We start from the raw sequence: 22,384 nt of genomic DNA, 5'->3' as shown, positions 1-22,384 counted from the left end.
CAGAGTCCAGGGTCAGATGACAGAAAGGAGAAGGGGGTGGGGCAGCACCTCTCCAGTCCTGGTGGCGGGGGGTACCCCTCTCCGCTTTCATAAGTTCTCAAGACCCTAAAAAGCTTTCATGTATGTGAGTAAGATCTGTCCATGGCTACCATCTTCAACATTAAAACTGAGAAAATTAAAAAATTCTTCCTAATTCATTTAAAAACAAGAGTAAATACATTATATATTAGAATAAATAATATTCGTATGACAGATAACAGTTTTCCCAAGTAAAAATTTAGGGGCGTTTGACATTTTTGCAAACCTCTTTAATGTCTAGCTTTTTAACAGAAGACAGCTGGATTCCCGTATCTGTTCAGGATTAAATCTGTCTCGATACCTGTCATGTAGCCCTTGGAACATTCCATCCTACACTAGAAAGCAAGAGCGGAAAAAGGCGAACCACGATTTAGCACTGTTGTGAAAATCATCTGACCCTGTGGAGCCCCCGAAGGGGTCGAAGGGGTCTCGGAACCCCCTGAGCTCCCAGGCCACACTTTGAGAACCACTGGATTAACAGTAAAACCACACATTCCGACTATGACCCTTAGTGCTGTTGCTACTGTTACCACTAATACCAGGACCACAAGTAAAAACTTACAGGCCCTCAAAATAGAAGTTCTTAGCTCTAGACTTTCTTCACTGGAGGGGCTTTGTCTGGTAACCAGGGAGGCCCGCAGAAGGTTTGTCCTGTTTTCATTCAAGTTGTGCGTTTTTCAGGGGAAGCAGGGCGTGGCGGGTGGGGATACAGTTTGTTTTCTAATCCTCCAGTGGGTTCCACCATTGCTTTCAGTTAGAGGGAAAGGCAGGCTCCTGGGGAAATCTGTGCCTTCGTGTGTTGGGTTGGTATCCGAACTTCCCCCCATGTCTAAGTTAACAAGCCCCGGTGTGACTGTCCCCATGGTACTGATGTAAGCTAGCGGACCCTAGCATTGGCTTGCGCGTGATCTCACGAACTGTGGACGGCTGCCTCTTAGGGTACACGCCCCACAAGGGTGAAGACCCTTCCCACTCTGTCCTGCCACAGTACCAACCCAAGACAGGGCTTCCAAAGTCTTGTGAATCCGTCGCCATTCTGTGCCGCAAACTCTGGGAGACTTTCCATGGCGATCTTTGGGGGGCTTCACTGGTCTCTAGACCGCCCCCACCTCCGTGGGGGACCCTAAATGGCACCTGTGAGCTTGGCGGCAGCTGCTGCTTGTTCCTCTCCACACAGGGCCTTAGCCCAGGGAAGGCGCTGCAAATCTTAAAACGAGATGGACCCAATGCACTTACCCCTCCCCCAACCACTTCAGAATGGGTCAAATTCTGTAAACAGCTGTTTGGTGGCTTCTCTATCCTTCTGTGGATTGGTGCCATTCTCTGCTTCGTGGCCTACGGCATCCAGATACATTTCCACGAGGAGCCCACCAAGGACAACGTAAGTCTTTTCGGCTGCCCTGGCCAGCCCCGTCTCTGCTTGGCCCTGCCCTCTGCCCCTCGATAGCCTTGCACTCCTCAAGGCCTCTGGTCCGAATCCTCTGTACTCCCAGGATTTTCCAAGGGAGGCCTTGGTCCCTCCTGGTTTCCGTCCCGCCTTTCACCTAGCAAGCTCCTGACTCAGTTCCCCGAGAGCCATGGTTCCACCGGAAACGTGCTCTGCTTTGATCTCAACTCTGTCTTCCTGACTGACCATCAAAGCGCTCCGCAGCCCCTTTCTCTTGCCAGCATTTTCATCTCTTCATCTCCTTTCTCCCAGGCTCCCTCCCTGGCCCTAACCCTACCCCCCAGGCCATGAATAGCTTTCCTGGATGTTTGCTGGATCCCGCTGGCCCTCACCCAAGCTCAGGCTCTCCCTCAGCCCCTGGCTGTTACCCTTGCAAGTGGGTTTTCTTTTTCTTTTCTTTTCTTTTTTTTTAAGATTTTATTTATTTATTTGACAGATGACAAGTAGGCAGAGAGGCAGGCAGAGGAGGGGAGGGGGAAGCAGGCTCCCTGCTGAGCAGAGAGCCTGATGCGGGGCTCAATCCCAGGACCCTGAGATCACGAGCTGACCCAAAGGCAGAGGCTTAACCCACTACAAGTGGATTTTCTGAGGGTGAAGAGGAAGGAAAAGACATCCTGATGAGCCCTCTGTTTCCCTGCCCCCAGCTGTACCTGGGCAGCGTCCTGGCCATCGTGGTCATCATCACGGGCTGCTTCTCCTACTACCAGGAGGCCAAGAGCTCCAAGATCATGGAGTCCTTCAGAAAAATGGTGCCACAGGTAGGCTTACTACGGAGGATCTAGTGAGAGGGGTGTAGAATGTGGCCAAACACACACTTTTGGAGTCCCCGGAAAATTACGCCCTACGATGCGTGAACTGAGTGAGGGTGGTGATGAGTGTGGGGCTCCCCAGGTTTTACTGGGTCAGACCTTAAAAGCACCCTGAGAAAGACTCGGCATCACCTATGAAGCAGTCTGGTCCAGCCAGCATAATCTGAATGGGAGGAACATAATCTGAAGCTCCAAAGGAGAACATTCTAGTAAAAGCCAGGGAGGTACAGAGCAGGTTGGAGAAGCCGGATTCTTCAAACGTCGATGACCTTAAAGACAAAGAAGGGCGCCGCCTGGGAGGCTCAGTTAAGCGTCTGACCCCTTCAGCTCAGGTCATGATCTCAGGGTCAAGCCCGGCCCTGGGCTCGGCACAGGGGGGTGGGGTGTGCTTGGGATTCTCTCTCGCCCTCTCTCTCTGCACCGCACCCCCCACCTCAAGCGTGACACTCTCCCTCTGTGTTTAAAAAAAGAAAAAAAAAACAGCTGTGAGAATGTTCCAGATTACAGGGGGCTAAAGGGGCATAACAACGAAAGGCAACACGAGACCGAATCCTATGCCTCAGGAGAAAATAATGTGGCAAAGGACATATGGGGACCTGACGAGGCCGGGATACAGACAGTAGAGGACAGGACGGTGTTGAAGCGAAATCCACCGAAATCGGTAACTGTGTTGTGGGTATTAACATACTCGTTCTTGGGACGTGCACACTGAAGGATGCAGGATAGAAGCTCAGGACGTATGTCACCTACCCTCAGGTGGTGCAGGCAAAGAAGTTTCACGCACATGCATATGTGCAGACAGTGACCAAAGGACAAAGAAAACGCGGTTCAATGTCAACAGGTGAATCTGGGTATGGGTTATACAGGTATTCTCGGTACAATTTTTAAGCTCGCCACTTTGCTGAACGTTTAGATTATTTTCTACTAAGAAGGTACGTTTAAGCATCTGGAAATAATAGGACAGCAGAAGGATCTTTCTAGGCACACAGCAGGAAAGCTGGAAAGGAGCAGGCACCAGAATTTCCCAACAGCACCGTCATGTTCTAGTGTCACAAACCAGGATCTCTTCCCTTCGATGTCAACATGAATTAATTCCTCCCTTCCGTGAGAGTTCAGGCAGGGGATGATGCTTTGGTAAAATAAAGTAGGATTTGGAGACCATTCGTTAGCTTTGGCTGCCTAACAAGCCACCCAAACTTCGTGGCTCCAAAACAACAGACAGAGCAGTTCCCACACTTCTATGGGGGAGCTGTTCTGATCTGGCCTGGGCTGAGGGGTGCTGGACGGTCTCAGATGACGTCATACCAGTGTCTGGCGATGGCTGGCTGAGATGGCTGTGACAGCGGGGCCTTTCTCCTCCCGACCTCTCTTCCTCCAGCAGCTAGCTCAGGCTGGACCGCCATGGTGGTAGAGGGGTTCCCAGTGACAACAGGGCAAGCCCCCACTTTTTAAGTCTCTGCTTACCTTACGTTTCTAATGTCTTATGAGCCAAAGCCAGTAAGGATGGAGAGACAGACCCCCATCTCTTAGACAGAGGGTCATCAGAGCCATCTGCAAGGACAGGGGTGGCAAAAATTTGCAATCTGCCAAAGAGACCTTCAAGGGTGATGCGGGTGAGTGAGCGCGTAAGGAAGGGCGTCGGCGGAAGGCGACCCGGCACAGGAGCGCAGGAGCGGGTACAGGGGAAGCAGGAAGCTTTGGAAATGATCCTGCGCCGTCTTCCCACAGCAAGCTCTGGTGATTCGAGGAGGAGAGAAGATGCAGATCAATGTGGAGGACGTGGTGGTGGGAGATCTGGTAGAAGTCAAGGGCGGAGACCGAATCCCGGCGGACATCCGGCTCATCTATTCCCAGGGATGTAAGGTGAGGGCATGCGGAAAGCGACGTGAGGCGGCCAAGCACTGTCGTGGGGCGGCCTCAGGCAGTGAGCGGGAATCCCTGAAAGAAAGCTTGGTCAGAACCTCAAGGTGCTTCGGGAGCCCGTTTGAGGCTGGAGACAACAGGTGCTGGTGTGTGTGTGTTTCTCCCCGCGTGCCAGGAATGGGACGCTGGGGGCGGACAAAGACATGCCATCTTTGTAAAGGAATCTTTCTTCCCATGCTCACTCTTTCGGTCCCTCCTCCCTCCCCTCCCAGGTGGACAACTCGTCCTTGACCGGAGAGTCCGAGCCCCAGACCCGCTCCCCCGAGTTCACCCACGAGAACCCTCTGGAGACCCGCAACATCTGCTTCTTCTCCACCAACTGTGTGGAAGGTGAGCATCGCGTCATAAGTAGCCTAGTTTCAGAAGCAGAGATGGAAACAAAGATTTCGAGAACTCTCTGTCTTTGAAACGAGTAGGTGGGTAACAGCTGGTGGACAGTCTAGGTCCTCCCATCACTCTGGTGAAGGGTCAAAGCCACCATCCCCGCGTGGGCACCGTGATGATACTGAGTCGCTGTCTCGTAGGTTGTTCCGTGGATTCCATGAGCTCACACGTATACGACGCTTGGCACAAAGCCTGACACGCGGAAGTGCGCTGTGGTCGTCAGCTCGTATTAGTCTGGCCAGTGAGTGGACTGGGCTCTAGAAGTTGAAAATAGCATGGAAAGGCAGAAAATTACCCAGCCCTGCGGGGCAGCCTCCTTCTGAGAGGAGGCCCACTTGTCACTGTTCCAGGGAGGTACTGGCGTTGGAAATTAGAGTTCACCAGAAGTCCCCCCTCACACTTTGGCTTTGCCCCTAGAATCTAAGGTACCTTTGAAGGGGGAGGCAGTTCTGGCCAAGGTGGTAATGATGGGCTCAGTCTCACGTCAAACCGCCCCACACCTAAGGAGGCCAGCAAGGCTCTCTGAAACACACAGGAAAGCCATTACTCACACTTAAGAATAAATGTTTGGGTATCCAAGAAACAGCTTTTTTTTTTTTTTTTTTTAAATTCAACGCCTCACTTGTGCCAAATGTTACAGACGTGTCTGAGTCTCACGACACGACACAACAGACATTAGCTCTATTTTGCACGTGGAGAGCTCAAAGAAATGAAAGGCGGTATCCAAGAGCGCAAGTCAGCAGGAGGGAGGAGACTCGGGGATTCTGGGGCGAGTCCGTCCCCCAAAGCCCGTGCTCTTTCCACAGACCCTTATCTGGTCTGTGAGCCCTCCGGTCATGAAGTTATTTATTTAAGTTTAAAATATCTTAAAAGATTTTTTTAAAAACTACTTTAAAATAAAATAAAGCTGAAGAAGAATCCAACCAGAAAATAAAATATATATTGAAAAAAATTTTTTTTAATTTTGATCGGACAGAAAGAGGCAGGTTAGCAAGCTTCCTTCAGAAACACTAGATTTGTATCATTAAATTTTAGGGGAAAGTTTTGCTCACATTTGTCCTTCCCAAGCGGGTTTTTGGTCAGCAAAGTGTATTCAGGTAAGGTGAGGAAAGTGGGTGGTGACATCCCTCTCCAGAAACAAGGGTCCAGCCGGATGGAGGGGGCCTTAGTCGAAGACCAGAAGGACATGAGATGTGGCCGAGGGCGCGGAGCCAGGTCGAAGGAGCTCCTGACTCTGAACCGAGGAACGTCTGCGCACTTTGCAAACGAGGAGCCGCCTCTAACCTTTCTCCCAGACCCTCTCCTCCTACTTTCATGGCCGGTGGGGCTGCGGATACAGACGTCTGTCTTTGGGTTCTCACGCATCTCCATGGGGCCGGAGCTGTCTCCCTAGCCATGTACAGGAGCACGGAGGCATCAGTCTGGCCTGGGGTACGGGAGGCTGCCCGTGGCCTTGACTTTCCCCTGGCTGACACCCACCCATCCTGTCTCCAGACACGTGGGATTCGATACTAGATCCTGCCTCTCTGCGCATAGAGAAACCCATGAAGGAGTAAAAAGGAAGAACTAGACCAAACCCTGGCACGAAATAGATCCAGGCAGTGGCATAGTCCAGCCCCGCCCCAAACCCCAAACCTCAGCCCCTCTCGGTTACCGTAGTGTCTTCGCCAAGCCTCCGTGAATGCCTCCGGAGGGCAGCCCTCCGGCGGGCAGCAGGTGGGGAGCCCATCTGCAGATGGCCTCGCAGAGGGGCGGCTCCTCCCCAGAACCCCACCTGCCATCTGGGCGGGACCCCGCTCTCAGACTCCCACAGCAGGAGGCCACCCCGGAAACAGCGTTTGTGGGTGCTGTCGGAGTAGAACCCCCCAGCCCAGTCCCACATGTGAAGAAACGAGAGAAGCCAACACTGGCGTGCCTACGATGTGCGCATTCCCGTTCTAGGCTCCCTGAATACCCTTTACCGTGCCCCTGCTTCCTCCATGCCTCCATCCCCTTTTCAGAGCCGAGGCAGCCTGAGGGTCGGCACGCACGGAGCCCCAGGGCTCCCAGGGGCCTCGCTGAAAAGCTGAACTTCCAGCCAGAGCCCTTCTGCTTCTAACATAAGTGATATTTCTAGGATACGTCACTTTTCTGAGTGATTCAGACCGTGCCTTGGAAGGGTAGGAATTTCAGCCATTACTTTGATAAAGCAGGAAAAATGGTTTTGAGCCAAGAACCTTGTTTCAAGCCACGTAGGTGAGGGGCCAGCATCCCGTGCAGGTGAAGCCAGACATGATGTCCAGGTCCCCCTTCTGACTCAGGGCAGGGGGGCATTGGCGGAGGGAGAGGCCCTGAAGCCCAGCTGTTATGGCGTCCGCTCCCCGGCAGGGGTCAGGCTGGTGCCAGCAGGCGGAGCGGGGAGGGGCTCCGGCCAGAGCGGGGCTCCCCAGCCTTCCTACGGTCACCGTTAGGGCAGGAGAATTCTCCCCAGGAGGGGGTGGAAGGGGGCGCTCCCATCATTTGCAGGATGTGGAGCTGCACCCCTGCCCTCTGCCCGCCCGCTGCCAGGAGCAGCCCCTCCCACCCCAGCTGTGACCACAGAGAGGCCTCCGGGCATCGCCCGGTGTCCTTTGAGAAGCTGAGAACCTCTGGGACAGGGAAGAACCAGATGCTGGGAGGGAGGAGACCCTGATTCCTGGGGATCTAGAAACCATTCAGCCGCATTTTGTCCATTCAGGACAACATAAGAAACGTACAGACAATAGAAGACATTTAGAGGAAGGGTGATCAAGACCTTCTTGACGGGGAAGGCAAGGAGTCGATAAAATCGGAGAACTGTGAAATCTCAGAGATTTTTCGGGTGGGGAGAACCTTACTTGTGTAAACTAAATACCAGGCGAAGAATACTAGAAGCTCTCGGAGGGTCCTAAGTGTGCACCTTGCTCTGGACCCTGGACAGTGCTCCCTCGTAGGAACAGAGGCAGCAGCGCTCCCCGCCTCAGACCTCCTCCTGGTCGCACAGGAATGGCTCGCGGCGTTGTGATCGCGACGGGAGACTCCACGGTGATGGGCCGCATCGCCTCTCTGACGTCAGGCCTGGTGGTCGGCAAGACGCCCATCGCCGTAGAGATCGAACACTTCATCCATCTGATCACAGCGGTGGCCGTCTTCCTCGGCGTCACTTTCTTCGGGCTCTCGATTATCTTGGGCTACGGCTGGCTGGAGGCTGTCATTTTTCTCATTGGCATCATTGTGGCCAATGTGCCCGAGGGGCTGCTGGCCACCGTCACGGTGAGTAGCTTAGGCAGAGGGGGCCCTCTGGGCAGACACGCCGCCCCAAGGGATGAAACCATGTATCTCTTCTGCTATTGGGTCTTTCTAGTGCAGAGGACTCCTGATGTGCGCACACGTGTCCACCGCTTAGCGCCCACAGGACCTGGACTTCCCCCCCACCCATGTTTTCTAGTGCCTTCTCTTTCTTCTTCAGGAGTTATGATACAGGAAGCATTTAGATTCTAAGTCACCAGCGGTGAGTTCCAGTCTGGGCTGTCCCGGTCAGTGAACTTGGCCAAATCACTGAATATCTCCAGGCATCAGTTTGATTAATTATCAGCTTCTAGAGGAAGATTAACTCAGAATTATAGAATCTTATTGGAAAGGACTTCAAAACCCATAGAAATCCAACCTTTCCACCAAACTTGAGTATCTTACGTACAATCCATGGGAGATGATGAGTGTTTCTAGTCCTGGGAACCCCTCCCCTTTCGGTCTCCGCTCATTTCGCCACGGGCTTGCTCTAGCTGGATTTCATCGTGTTGAGTGGAAATACGACTTCCTGTTGGGGCCCAGTTTTCCCATCTGAAGAGACACAAAACAAGTCCTTTTTCTCTCTTCCACAAACAACGCGTTTGACTGATGGGCGCCATCATGTGTCCTCAAACTCTCTGGGGGGAGGTGAAATCACCCCCTTTCCTCTTGCCGCTCTTCACAGGAAAACGGTCTTCACACCTGTGGCTTACTGACCACTTGGTGGTGGGGGGGTAGGTGCTCCCGTTCATCAGTACAAATAGAAATGGATAACGAGATACTACAGTAGGAGATAAAACAGAAATGAGAACACTACTCAGGGCGAGGTTGGTTAGCACCAAAACCTCGCGACTAGTGATAATACGTAAATAAATCATAACCCCACGATTGGAGTTCTGTATTGATATAACAAGAACTGATTGGTTTTGTTTTGTTTTGTTTAAAAATTTTATTTTATTTATTTGACAGAGAGAGATCACAGGTAGGTAGAGAGGCTGGCAGAGAGAGAGAGAGGGAAGCAGGCTCCCTGCCGAGCAGAGAGCCCTATGCGGGACTCGATCCCAGGACCCTAAGATCATGACCTGAGCCGAAGGCAGCGGCTTAACCCACTGAGCCACCCAGGTGCCCCAAGAACTGATTGGTTTTTAAAACAACCCTGCCACACACACCTGACCTTCACTGAATTTATGGTCCATATAATTAATGGTAACAAAAATGTCCCAGTTTATAAATGATCTCTCAAGTCCTTTCCAGCGTTGCACTATTCCTTCTCAACTTCAGGATTCTCCTGTTTTCTTCTTTTTTTTCTAACTATTGGTACCAGCCCTCTTACACCACATGAAAGGTTAGCTATCGACGTGGTCCCTGGGAAGGAGGGGTTGGGGGGGGGTGAACCTGACTTGAGCAGGGTTGCTGAGCCACAAAGATGAAAGCGTCCTGGGGGAGCAGAATATTCCAGGAGATAAGGTCGCCTTCTACGTTCCCCAGGTGAAGGAAAATACCCTTTTTCCGAGCTCTGCCGTAAAGCTCGAGCACAGTCACTCTCCTGGTTTTCGTTACCGTGGCCGCAGGTGGAATTGCGAAATGGGTGGAAAGAAGAGAGAAAGAAGTACCAAAAATTACAAAAACGATACAAATGACCGGACTTCCAGAACGCAAAGTGGCGCGCGCAGCTGACCTCTGCGTCCCCGCTAATTCTCAGCCCTCTTCGTGGCTCCAGGTGTGTCTGACCCTGACAGCCAAGCGCATGGCGCGCAAGAACTGCCTGGTGAAGAACCTGGAGGCCGTGGAGACGCTGGGCTCCACGTCCACCATCTGCTCCGACAAGACGGGCACCCTCACCCAGAACCGCATGACCGTCGCCCACATGTGGTTCGACAAGACCATACACAAGGCCGACACCAGGGAGGACCAGACCGGTGACTCGAGCGGCGTCGGGGGGCCAGCCGTGGAGGGGCCGGGGGTGGCGTGTGGGCCGAGGGAGCGCAGACACAGAGGACAACTGGGTCCTGAGCGCGGACGAGGGCTGTCCCTGTCAAGGCTGGGGACAGAGCAGGAGGCGAGGAAGTCATCTGCTTCACACTCCCCGCCCTGCTCACGAGCCCTGGCTTTTCCCTAGGGAGAACATTCATCAAGAGCTCCGAGACCTGGTTCATCCTGGCCCGGATCGCCGGCCTCTGCAACCGCGCCGACTTTAAGGCTCACCAGGAGAACCTTCCCATTGCTAAGGTATCAGGCCTGTGGGGGCAGCCGACGCCTCGGGGTCCGGGCGTGCCCACCCTCTCCCCCAGCAATCTCTCTCCTGGCGCTCAGGTACTGCCCCCAGGTCCTCCCCATCCCACCCCTCGCCCTGTGCCGTTCCCCTGGCGCTCACCGTGCAAACCCCGTCCTGGCAGCGGGAGACGACGGGGGACGCCTCCGAGTCAGCCCTCCTCAAGTTCATCGAGCAGTCGTACAGCTCTGTGAAGGAGATGAGAGAGAAAAACCCCAAAGTAGCCGAGATCCCCTTTAATTCCACCAACAAGTACCAGGTACGGAGCCCACGCAGGTAGAATGGGGGCGGGCTCCCGGTTTGGGGAAGTGGGAGCTGTGCCTTCGCCTTGGGCCTCCCCTCTGAACAGTAGGATAGAGACAGTGGAGACCCGGCGTCCCCGTCAAGAGGAAGGCTCAGCTCAGGAGAAAGGGACCAGCAGGTAAAGAGAGGAGCGGGTGTAAAGGAAGAGACGTTCAATCCCCGATCCCCGGCTGAGCATGGGGCTCCGTCCCCAGTGGAGAGAGCCAGCGGGAAGTGTCCTGTGGGTAGGACAGGCTGGTTGGTGGCAGTCAAGATAGAGCCTCCTGCAGCCGTGCAGGTGCAGCCGTGGCGGTGTCTCTGGGGCTCCTGAAAGGTTTGCTCCTGCGGAACAAGGCTGGGTCTACAAGGCGGTCCCCAGAAGCCCTGACTGTATCCCATGCCTACGATTCTAGCAGCTGGGGGACGGGACAGGGCCCCAGCACCTTTGTGAAGCTCTGTACCCAGGCAGGAGTGACAAGGGAAGGGGATTCATGGGCTGAGAGGTAGTGGTGGGGCACAACCCCAGGGAGCAGGGGACAGCTGGCAAAGCCAAGGGGACCCTCCCACATGAGGACCCGTCCACCTTGAAGAGGAAGGGGAATGTGGGGCGAGCCAGGCGAGGGGGCCCGGGTGTCACCGCAACTGGAGTGCCACCAGTCAGGTTTGGGGTCCCCAGCACAGTCGTGGTCGGTTCAGCGAAGGGGCATTTGGGCTACCAGGAAGGTCAGACGTTCAGCTGTGGGTGACAGAGAAGCAATGAGACTCCCCAAAAGTCTCTCTTGTCGTCCGGTCTTAGAAACCCAGAACCATACTCACTTGGCAGCTCAGGGACGAACATCATAACAACACAGAGAAGCTTAGCGGGGCTCTGTGCGCGGGCAAGCCCATCAAGCGTTGTATGTGAACGCTGCTGAGAGGGCAGAGCCCCCAAAATATTCCTCGCAAGGGGAAAAAATTGTAACTGAAAAAATAATACAATATCAAAAGCTATGTAGAGCTTTGAGTTTTTAGGACCCGATTGCCTATCTCTTCACACTGAACGCTGTCTGTGTGAATATCCGACTGTAACTATACAGTCAGATTTTCTGACTATGACTATATCTGAATATCGGACTATAACGCGATCTGACTGCCTATCTCTTCACACTGAACGCTGAGCGAGTAAGAGTTAAAGAGAGACGCAGAGCTTTTCTGCCTGGGCTGGCTTTCGGTCCATGTGATACGACAGGTCTCACTCACTTCTGCTTTTTCCTGACGTTCAGTGGCCTCACGACCCAGACAAGAATTCCGTGCTTGGCGGGGCCGGCGTAAAGCCCAGGACTGCGAAGTACATACTTGTTCCTTCATGTGATTTAAAATAAAAGCAAAACATATCGATGACATTTGTTGGGACGTCCAACAAAATAGCAAGTTTCCCCCAAATGACACAGTTGGTGCGTTTTCTGAGTATCCTGTGAAAAGGACCAGCTCTTCCTCCGGGGCGCCCACCCCGCGTGAGCTCGGCCAGCTGGGCACTGCCATCGAGGGTGGGTCTGAGGGCAGCGGATCCCCCTACCCCCCGCCAGGCCATCCCAGCCCTGTGTCACCTGCAGGCTCCGTGTCTTCCTCACGCTCAGACTGACATGAAAGGCAGGGTCTGTTCTTGTGGCCCCAGACTTCTCCCACCTTTTTATCTGTAATTTCTATCAAGATCTGAGTTTTTTGTGACCAAGGGACTGGCTTATACGTAAGTCTTGCTGCCTCCTCCAATAATCCCCAGTAAATAGGGTACAAATACGTATTAAGCACTCAGGAAATCAAGCTTTTTAAACCTCTTAACAGCTTTCTGGTTAAACAAGTTAAGATTTTCCCTCTTAACTGCTTAGGCCTATTTTGAATATAACAGAATTATAGGGAATATTTGAAGGTTTTTAATGGGACGGCTTTAACAGCAGTTTACGCACAGGCTTCCCACCTTGGTTATCCTCTGGGGCGGTGTGGTCCGGCCCCCTCCCCCACCCCCTTCAAGATGCCGGTTTGCTGACCCAACAGCCTTCCTACCGTGAAGCTCCTGGCTGGGAGGAGGAACTCCCTCACAGTTCCTGCTCACAGATCAGAGATCAAGGGAAAATGCAAAACTGAAATGCATCTCATTCCTCTCTCCTTCTGGCCTGTGGTCTCCTCCGATTCACTGTGAACCTGGCCTTCCCTGCTCCCAGCCCACCACGCCAACCCCAACCCCAACCCCAGCCCCAACCCCAACCCCACCGCGAGCCCCTGGGACTTCTCACGCTGCTGGGAGAGTGGCAGAGAGGGGACGATGACGAGCCTGTTTCTGGATTGTGCTTTGTGGTTTCCAAAGTACATTCTTACAGATGATCTGACCCCAAACGGCTCGGATGTTTCTCACTCCAACACGAACGTTTCTCGATAAGCACAGTATGGTACTGTCCGTGAACTTTCTCTTCCTAACATTTTGATTTTCCTAACATTTTCTTTTCTCAAGCTCACTTTACTCTGAGAACACAGCCTATAATACCTAGTACATACGGAATATGTGTTAAGTGACTATTGATGTTATTGGCAAGGTTTTGGGTCGACCGCGAGCTATGTTAGTACTTAGAGGTTTGGTGGAGCCCAAAGATCTATGTGGGGTTTTGACTGGACTGTGTCTCATAAAAACCCAGTGAAGTCGGCAGCACAGAATCTTTGGCATCGTATCAAAGGACTAAGGTTTTGAGAGGCTCAGAGGATTGACCTGAGATCACAGAGCATCCCGGCTGGGGGGGCACAGGCCCGCGGCCCCCGCGTTCTCTTCGCTGTCTCCCCTGCTGCCTCTGCTGGGACCACACTTGTGCTTTCCAGAAGTGAGAACCCTGCTTGTGCCCTGAGCTCCGGCGGAGATAGCAGAGTTCTGTGTGCAAATAACAGCGGGTTGGATCCCCAGGCAGGAGGAAGGCTGGGCTGCACTGGACTTAGGGCACAAAGGAAACAGGGAGGGGCATGTGGACGGAGGAGCCTAGTGCTGTGCCCTCAAAACCTTTGCCCCTGCTTTTCTGCCCCCACCCTCGCTCCCCTCCTGCCGCAAGGAGTCTCCCTCTCTCGCCCCCAGGTGTCCATCCACCTGCAGGACGACAGCGTCCAGCCCCACGTGCTGATGATGAAGGGGGCCCCGGAGAGGATCTTAGAGTTTTGCTCTTCTTACCTTCTGAAGGGGGTGGAGTACCCCATGGACGACGAGATGAGGAGAGACTTCCAGAACACCTACCTGGAACTAGGAGGCCTGGGGGAACGTGTGCTGGGTAAGGGGCTGTGCAAGATAACATCCAAACGGTTACTTGCGGGGTGAGAGATGGAAAATGTTCGGGTGAGCGAGACAGGGATGCAGGCTCTGCTGAGTGACCGCCGGTCCCTCTGTCTCTCCCCAGGGTTCTGCTGCTTGACTCTGCCTAGCACTTTCTCCAAGGGATTCAAGTTTAATACAGATGAAATCAATTTTCCCATGGATAACCTTTGTTTTGTGGGGCTCATATCCATGATTGACCCTCCCCGCGCTGCAGTGCCTGACGCTGTGGGCAAGTGTCGTAGTGCAGGGATTAAGGTAAACTCCGGACCACGTCCCACGTCCCGCGTCCCGCATCCCTGAAGTCCCCTGACCTGTCACAACCCGGAGCAACCGTAGAAAAGCCTCGCCTAGAATAGGTTCTTCGTAATCTTGGTTTAACTGAACTGATGTCTGTCTCCTTGACCTTATGATTCTTCGTCGTAACAGAGAGCCTAATAGGAAATAGTGAGTTTCTTCTGTAGTCAGAATCCTGTCTTGCCCTGAACATTAAGATCACCGGGGGTCCTTTAAAATCTGATGCCTAGCCCTTCCCCCCAACCCAGAGTAGGGCGTACGACTCTTGATCTCAGAGTTGTGAGTTCAAGCCCCACGCTGGGCGTAGAGATTACTTTAATTAATTAATTAATTTAACTTTAAAAAAATCTGGTGCTTAGCCCATACTGCAGACCCATTAAATAGGAAATTCTCAGGGCAGGCATCTGCATGCTTCAAGCTTTTTTTTAAAGATTTTTATGTATTGATTATTCATTTGAGAGAGAGAGCGAGAGAGAGAGAGCACAATCAGGGGGAGCAGCAGAGGGAGAGGGAGAAACACACTCCCCGCTGAGCAGGGAGACCTGAGCCGAAGGCAGAGACACTTTAACCGACTGAGCCACCCAGGCGCCCCGTCTGATAAAACTTTCTCAGAGATGTCACTAGGCAGGTAAGTTTGAGAATCGGTGTCCTAGGGTTGCGCACGTGACTCATCTAGGGGTTTTGTCGGAAGCCAAAATCTCGATTCTGCAGGTCTAAGACACCCTGAGATCCTGCGTTTCTAACCAGCTCCCAGGTGATGCCTCGGTGCCGGTCTGCAGACCACAGCAGGAGTAGCAAAGGGCTAGAAGGGGTCGGGGAAAGGTGCTGCTGGGAGGGGTCTGGGGGCTGGAGTGGGTGCCAGAGAGGCTGAGCAGGGAGAGCCAGGCCCTCGGGGCACCTGCCTCAGGGTGAACAGCTGCACTTACAGGTACAGGTCCAGCAGTAAAAGCTAGAAACTGAAGCAATCAGTCTGGGAGTGAAACACAGCTGCAGTACACACGCCCAGGGGTGAGAACCCCAACTTGGCCGTGAGGGGAGGAGGGCTCAGACGTCACGGGATTCCTCTAGTTCTGAGACGTTCTGCAGCCCGGTTCCAGGTCACATTCTAAGACTCCCCTATGTCCCCCCAGGTCAGAGACTGATGCCTTTCCTGCTTCTGCCTGATATTCTGGATCTCGGACCTGGGGTCTCGAGAGCAGGTGGCAGGGCGGGGGGCACTGGAGATATTTAGGGAGAACGAGGAGCTGTGGGTTAGAGCTGGTTTGCCTGGGGGCCGCTGGGCCATGCCAAGTTCAATGACTGGTTGCTGGAGTGAGAACCAAGGGACGGAATTGGGAGCTGTTTGGAGTGGGGTCTCTAACCACCACGCACTGTTTGGGCGGCCGGTTCGCTGGAGCAGCAGCCCCGACACAGTCCATCTGCACAGAGCAGCCCATGTCCTGACCTCCCCCGGTGCTCTAAGCTCCCACGCCACCTCGTGGGCGCCAGCTGGGGAAGGGTTCTCTGAGCCTTGAGGTGGCCGTTAGAACGGGGAATCACACTGGGGGTATGAAACGCATCTCCTCTGGGGATCTGTGGGTCCCTTAGAGCAAGATGGAGAGACTTGCAAAGGCAGCCGAGGCAGGGAGGCCTGAACGGGGCCAAGGGCTGATCTAGCCTGAGTGTCGTCCCCGCGGCCTGCGGCCGGCGAGCCAGAGGCCCGCCGCTGAAGCAGGAGGCCCTGGGGCTGTCTGAGCCAGTCCGTGTCCTGGACTTAGGCTTACAGTTCACATGATTGCTTCTCACTTCTCCTGGACCCGAAGCGGGCACAACTTGGGCAGACTCGGTGAGAAATTCTGAATCGGCCCCCTTTCCCTATAGGGGCGTGTAAGACGGACACAACATGCCGTCCCTAGAGGAGGACAAATGTAATAGACCTACGGCGGATTGTCACGCAGGGTAGACCGTCCCAGGGCTGATTCCAAAATGGCCTTGGTGTAGAGCCGAGCCGAGAGATCTGAGGTCACAGGCCAGCAAAGCTCTTACAAGAACATGATGGCAGGGCCGGGGCTTCCCACGTAGGGCCACATGCTCGGGCCCTTGGAATAAGTGTAATTTAAAAATGAATAAAAGTATCCCTTATATTTGCTGCTCACTGAGGCTGTCGGCGCCATGAAGGTGTCTGGCCTCACAGTGAACCTGGCCTCCCCAAGGACAGCAGGCAGACCGCCAGGCCTACAGCCGTGTCACCAACACCGGACTCTGCCTCTCAGATGGGCCCGATGGACAAAGAAGGGACAAGGGGACCAGAGGGCAGCTCGCAAGACTACGTGGGAACAGCAGAGCCACAGTCAGCTCCCACAAGCTGGAGAGGACGTCCCTTAAGTCCCTGACGGGTCCCAGAAACCGTGAAATGTCCTTTACCTCAAAGGGAACCATTCTCGGCAGGACTCGTGTCCTGAGAACTCAGTCTTGGGGCGACCGACCTACCTGGTGTTTTTTTTTCTCCAGCCTGGCCTGGAGGTGGACCTGCTGGAAACTAGTAAGGAACAGTCCCTTTGAGTGGTCAGAAGGGGCATGTGCCGGGGGTGGGGGGCCGCCGGGAGGACAGCGCACCTGCCCCAGGTCCCCAGTCACCACGGAGAAGCCCCTGGAAGGCTGTCTGGGAGTGGGGAGCCTGAAGGGCGTCTCATCGCGAATGTTGGAAGCTTGCATGCAGTCACCCCACGAGGCCGCGTTGGTGAGATCGGACACTCGCCATCTGTGGTGCGCGTACAGCCGCCTGTCCGGCGTGCCTTGGGCCACACGGACGTCCGCGCCACCACCTCCCTTCAGCAAGCCCGGCCTGGACTCCCGCTGCTCTCAAGCCAGCTCACAGGCAGACGGGCTCTGGGAAGAACTCCCTACAGGCTTGTTTCCATGCTCTGAAAGCAAACAGATGGATCTTTCCAGAACTTTCCCAGGACAATTTCAGTCACAGCCACACAGCTGCCTTTCCCTCCATTGGAACCGGGAAGGCCGTGCTCCCGGAGGGCCCTCGGGAGCCTGGGCGGGCATCCTTGAGAAGCACTCGTTCATTCCTGCCTCTGACGGCTGTTTGTGGCCCGCGGGCTATAGCCAGGCTCCACGACAGAGCAAAGCTTCACAGGCAGCCCGGACCGGGCCCATTCTGGCCGAGCGCTCCACCAGTGGACAGAGACAAGCCCGCCCCACGCGGAGCAGGAAGAGGGCTGACAGAGGGAGCAGAGTGCCAGCACAGCCCGGAGCCAGGCCCTTGAGCTTTGGGGAGCCAGGGGACAGGGCTGGGGCTGGTCCGGACATCTGCAAAAGGGCTGGAACCCAGGGGAGACCCCGGGGAAGCAAGACAAAGAGGGTCAGAGCACACCTGGGCCTGGGGGATGCTTCGGCAGGCAGACAGGCTCTCCCAAACGCCCCCTTTTTACCATGTGTTTTACGTGTAGGTATTATTTTTTGAGCTTAAAGAAACAGGATAGCCCCGGAATGATTCAGTGAAATTCTGAGTATAGTAATATGCCCAAATCCCCAATTTATGCCTGGGAAACCTAGAACCCGAACTGTTCTGTGTGTGATGGTCTGGCGGTCCCGACCCTGCCCCGGGGGTGAAGCCACCACAGCGGAAGTCCTTGGGGAGGAATGAAGAATGGCCCCTTGGCGTGAAGGCGGTGATCTGTGAGGTCCTGGAGAGAAAGGCTAAGGGTCCGGGACCCCCTGAAGATGGCTCAGCTCCCCCTCCTTCCCCTCCCGACCCAGGTGATCATGGTGACCGGAGACCACCCCATCACAGCCAAGGCCATCGCCAAAGGTGTGGGCATCATATCAGAAGGCAACGAGACCGCGGAGGACATGGCGGCCCGGCTCCAGGTCCCTGTCAGCCAGATCAACTCCAGGTGGGCCCCCTAGAGAGCTCAGATCCGCCGTGTGTCCCCCCCATCCTCAGCCGCCCCATGCCGACCCCATTCCCAACAGTTCCTGGAGGTTCCTGCGGTCAGTAGGACATGTAGGGTTTATTCAGTGCAAAATAAGACATAATAGGAAAAGGACCAAGTGACTTGTCAGTGGGTTTTCAGAGGAAGTAGACAGAAGGGCGCAGAGCCAAGGGAGGAGCGGGTGGGAAGCAGGGAGGGGTGCAGCGTGTCTGTCCGTGGACAGACAGTGGGCCGGGGACAGTGGGCCGCTGGGGACAAGCAAGGAGCCAGACCGAAAGCAGAAACAGGCGGTCACGGCGGAGGCTGGACCGCGGCACCAGGACCCCTCTGAGTGCTCTGCACTGGCTTCTGAACTCCTTCCCTCAGGGAAGCCAAGGCCATCGTGGTGCACGGCTCCGAACTGAAGGACATGACGTCGCAGCAGCTGGACCAGGTCCTCAGGAACCACACGGAGATCGTGTTCGCGCGGACGTCGCCGCAGCAGAAGCTGATCATCGTGGAGGGCTGCCAGCGGCAGGTGAGGGGGACAGGGCGCCCTGGGGCACCTGGCCCAGCCCTGCCCCCAACCTCCTCAGGCTGGTTGGGGGACTCCGAGGAGCAACCTGTCCAGCCCCGAGATGGGCGTCCTGTGGGGGCCCTGAGAGTTTTCTCATCTCGGGAGGAGCAGGGGACAGAAGGGCCGAGAAACAGGGATGATGGGCTCAGAGTGACCTCTGGGACTTGTCTCGCTCCGACGCAGGGATAACATCTCTCGTTCTGGGCCTCGTGCAGGGGGCCATTGTGGCAGTGACCGGGGACGGCGTGAACGACTCCCCCGCGCTGAAGAAGGCAGACATCGGCATCGCCATGGGCATCACGGGCTCCGACGTGTCCAAGCAGGCCGCCGACATGATCCTGCTGGACGACAACTTTGCCTCCATCGTCACAGGCGTGGAGGAGGGTGAGGGGTCAGGGTGCCCATCAAGTCAGGTGACAGTCGGGCGGGAACTGGTGTCCCTTTGCTCATCACTCCGCCTCCATGGTCCTGTACAGACAGAACAGTCGGTGTAAGAGAAAATTAGACTTGGCCGTGGCTGCACGCCACTCTCGGGGGCCCTTCTGTACGAGGCCAAAGGCACAGGCAGACTGAAGGAGACCGGGACTCTGGTCTCGCGGCGTGTCCTCTGTCCCCTCGCACACATTCCACTGGGTCTGCCCCAGGTTCCGAGACGTAGCTGTTCTCTCTGGGACGACTCCGTCCGCCACCATCGCGGGGGGCCCTGGGAACCGGTGGTCTGAATGATGCTGACGCAGTGAGATCAGCCGGAGCCCGATCTGGGACTGTCGGCCTGAGCAGGTCGAGCGCCCCCTTTCCCAGAAACTTCTGCAGACCACACCCACCGGCGAGCGGGACAGCCCCCCGAGTCCTGCTTCCCGGACTCCCGGCTTCCTGCCTGCGCCCATCTTACTGAGACCTACGACAAACCACATAAGAGTAACAGCGGCACCATTTTTCTGAGACTCAGTGAGATCCCGACGCTCCGTATCTGGTTCCACTTGGTTCCGCACAAGTTTGGAGGACCAGCCGCGTACCAGGCTCTATTCTAGACGCTGGGATGTGACAGTGCAAGATAAGAAGACACAATTCCCTGCCCTCATGCTCCTTCGTTTCTGGTGTAGCAGGACAGACAGACAGGGAACCGCACTGTGTATTACAAGGACATAAGGACAACGGGGCTGGGCTTGTGGTTCTTGAAAGAGCCGTCAGGGACCGACGCAAGCCATCTTGCAAGGCAGGAGGAGTGAGGCTCGGGGAGCGAGAGAGGCCCCACATCACAAGCTGTTGGGGCAGAAAACAGGATTGGAACCCAAGTCTGGACTTTTTCCACATCGGCCTTGAACTTCTTGAACTCTTGAACGTCCTTGAACTCTATGCTGCTGTTCTCAGACATCTCTGCGAATCGGCCCGGCCCGGCCCTGCCTCCCTCTCGGGGATCAGGCGTATTAGCCCCACTGATCTGAGGACAAGGAGGCGCAGGCCTGGCGGGCTAAGGAGTGTGGTTGCAAGGAGGAATCCTGTGATTCGGGAGCAAAGCTGGGAACGAGACCCGGTGGAGGTCTCGGACCTCCAAACCCTTGCAGGGGCTGTGACGCCACTTTGTAGCATTCTCTGTCCAGGGGCCGGCGTGCGGGTGGTGTCCCCTCGGCGCCGCTCACAGAAGGGATGCTTTCCTCCCCCAGGCCGCCTCATCTTCGACAACCTGAAGAAGTCCATCGCCTACACCCTGACCAGCAACATCCCCGAGATCACGCCCTTCCTGCTGTTCATCATCCTCAGCATCCCCCTGCCGCTGGGCACCATAACCATCCTCTGCATCGACCTGGGCACCGACATGGTGAGGCCCAAACCGGGAGCCGGCTCGCAGTGCCGCCAGGGGAACCGGGGAGCAGGAGAAGGCTGTGTCCGGGGGAGGGACAGAGCTCGCGTGAGTCACTCCTGTGTTTGCTTCTGAACTGTGTCCCTCGTCACCCCCCTCCGTCCTCCAGGTCCCGGCCATCTCTTTGGCTTACGAGTCCCCCGAAAGCGACATCATGAAGAGGGCCCCCCGGAATCCGAAGACTGACAACCTGGTGAACAATCGCCTCATCGGCATGGCCTACGGGCAGATCGGTGCGGCCGGAGGCATGAGGGGCTGCGGCGGTGGGGGGTGGCCGCACCTGCCTGGCCACGGGCGTCAGGGAGATGCTCTCGTGACAGCAAACTGGGTGCTGGGCCCTGGGGACACAAAGCCACTGCTGTCTGATGTGCCCTTGACTTGAGAGCCCAGCCGAGAAGGAACAGACATACATAGTCCGATGGCATCTTTCCCAGGGTCGAGAAAGGAGCATGCACAGAACGTGCGACAGCGGAACAGAGCAGGGGCTCGGGGGTCAGGAGGACAGTCGGGGAGGCGGGTGGGGTAGCAGGACTCACGCCTGGTACTGGAAGGTCGCAGAGGCACTGTGAGCCAGAGGAGAGGACGCTCACACGCCTGCTTGTGGAAGAGGGAATGACCAGTTTGGGGGAGCCCGGGCTCATGAGAAAGGCGCAGTAGGGGTGAGGCTGTGGCTACAGGCAGCACTTCCCGGGGCAGCCTTAAAAGGCACGGGTGAGCCGTTAGAAGTCTTTCTTTGCTCCTGAGTTGCCGGGGCCGTGTTCCAGGGAGCCGGTGAGGGGTGCACAGGGGAGACCACCCCGAGGTCTAGAGGAGGGAACTCACGGAGGAAGCACACATTTAGAAGCCAGAACTGTGTCTGAATCCCAGTCTTGCCGCTTACTGCCTGTATGACCTTGGACGAGGGCTGAATCTTTTCTGTGCCGCCGCTTCCCCACCTCTGAAAGGTGAATGATAGCTCATAGCTGTCGTGAGGATCAGGGTCCATAGGGACTTGGATCACTGCTCAGCAGGCGGCAAACAGACACTGGCGTCCGCTATCGCCATGGCCGGGCCTGGCAGACGCAGGTGTCGACGAAAGGACAGGCCAGGGGCAGAGGGGGAGACGCGAGGAGAGGACAGGACCTGATGGGGTCCGCCTGTGAGAGAAAGTGGATGCACAAGAGTCCAGCGCTCGTGGAAAGAAAAAGGATCCTCTCCAGGGTCCTTTCAGTTTTCAGGTTCTGTGACTCAGAGATGACTCCGGCTTAGAGCCTCGAGACAAATGTCGGGGCTTGGAGACAAGTGCCACAGAGTGAAGGGATCAGGTCGCTAATGGCAAGCGTCTTCAGCCCTGAAAGCTCAGACACCCATCAGCCCGGCTAGAACCCGGCCATGACCTTCCATGGTCTGCCTTTTGAGGTCCCGCTCTGAACCAGGTCCCTCTGTCCCGTGACTGTCATTCACAGGGATGATCCAGGCTCTGGCTGGGTTCTTTACCTACTTCGTGATCCTGGCCGAGAACGGCTTCAAGCCCCTTGACCTGCTGGGTATCCGCCTGAACTGGGACGACCGGTTCTCCAATGACCTGGAGGACAGCTACGGACAGCAGTGGGTGAGTTGAGCGGGTGACGCAGTTGAGGTGAGTGAGCAGTGGGTGACGCCTGAGACAGTGACTGGTAGGGGGGAACAAGGGACAGGGAAGAGAGGCAAATAGAGGCACCAGACAGACAGAGCTGACGCCGCCGCCTCTCCAGTCCTACGTGACCTTAATCTCCCATTGCATCAGCAAATCCTCTTCAAAGGAAGACTTTCCAAACGATGACTTCATTTCTGTTCATTCCTGCCGTCTGTCCCCTGTCCCTACCCTGCTGGGTCTTTCGGCTTCCTTGGACCTGGAGGTCTTCCTCATCATGTCAACCTTGGGGGCTGATTTCTGTGTTTCCAGGTTCTCGGCATCATTACC

At 55.5% G+C, this 22,384-nt stretch overlaps 1 protein-coding gene across 2 annotated transcripts in view; it reads left to right on the top strand.

Moving 5' to 3' along the window:
* ATP1A4 (ATPase Na+/K+ transporting subunit alpha 4) overlaps positions 1-22,384 on the top strand; it is a 29,598-nt gene that overhangs the window by 800 nt on the left and 6,414 nt on the right. The window contains exons 3-18 of one of the 2 annotated variants that reach the window (XM_032318338.1): positions 1,256-1,459; positions 2,170-2,283; positions 4,063-4,197; positions 4,470-4,587; positions 7,643-7,911; positions 9,647-9,845; positions 10,046-10,155; positions 10,323-10,457; positions 13,572-13,761; positions 13,888-14,060; positions 17,850-17,986; positions 18,392-18,542; positions 18,797-18,965; positions 20,246-20,400; positions 20,552-20,675; positions 21,888-22,033. In XM_032318338.1, the coding sequence (XP_032174229.1) occupies positions 1,256-1,459; positions 2,170-2,283; positions 4,063-4,197; positions 4,470-4,587; positions 7,643-7,911; positions 9,647-9,845; positions 10,046-10,155; positions 10,323-10,457; positions 13,572-13,761; positions 13,888-14,060; positions 17,850-17,986; positions 18,392-18,542; positions 18,797-18,965; positions 20,246-20,400; positions 20,552-20,675; positions 21,888-22,033 (2,529 nt within the window). Of the gene's footprint in view, positions 1-1,255; positions 1,460-2,169; positions 2,284-4,062; positions 4,198-4,469; positions 4,588-7,642; positions 7,912-8,125; positions 8,150-9,646; positions 9,846-10,045; positions 10,156-10,322; positions 10,458-13,571; positions 13,762-13,887; positions 14,061-17,849; positions 17,987-18,391; positions 18,543-18,796; positions 18,966-20,245; positions 20,401-20,551; positions 20,676-21,887; positions 22,034-22,384 lie in introns of those variants that run through there. The other variant, XM_032318339.1, reaches the window with a different exon arrangement.

This window comes from Mustela erminea, chromosome 17 (genome assembly GCF_009829155.1).
Source record: "Mustela erminea isolate mMusErm1 chromosome 17, mMusErm1.Pri, whole genome shotgun sequence".
NCBI classification, from domain to species: Eukaryota; Metazoa; Chordata; class Mammalia; order Carnivora; family Mustelidae; genus Mustela; species Mustela erminea.
This window is presented reverse-complemented; position numbering and strand designations above follow the sequence as displayed.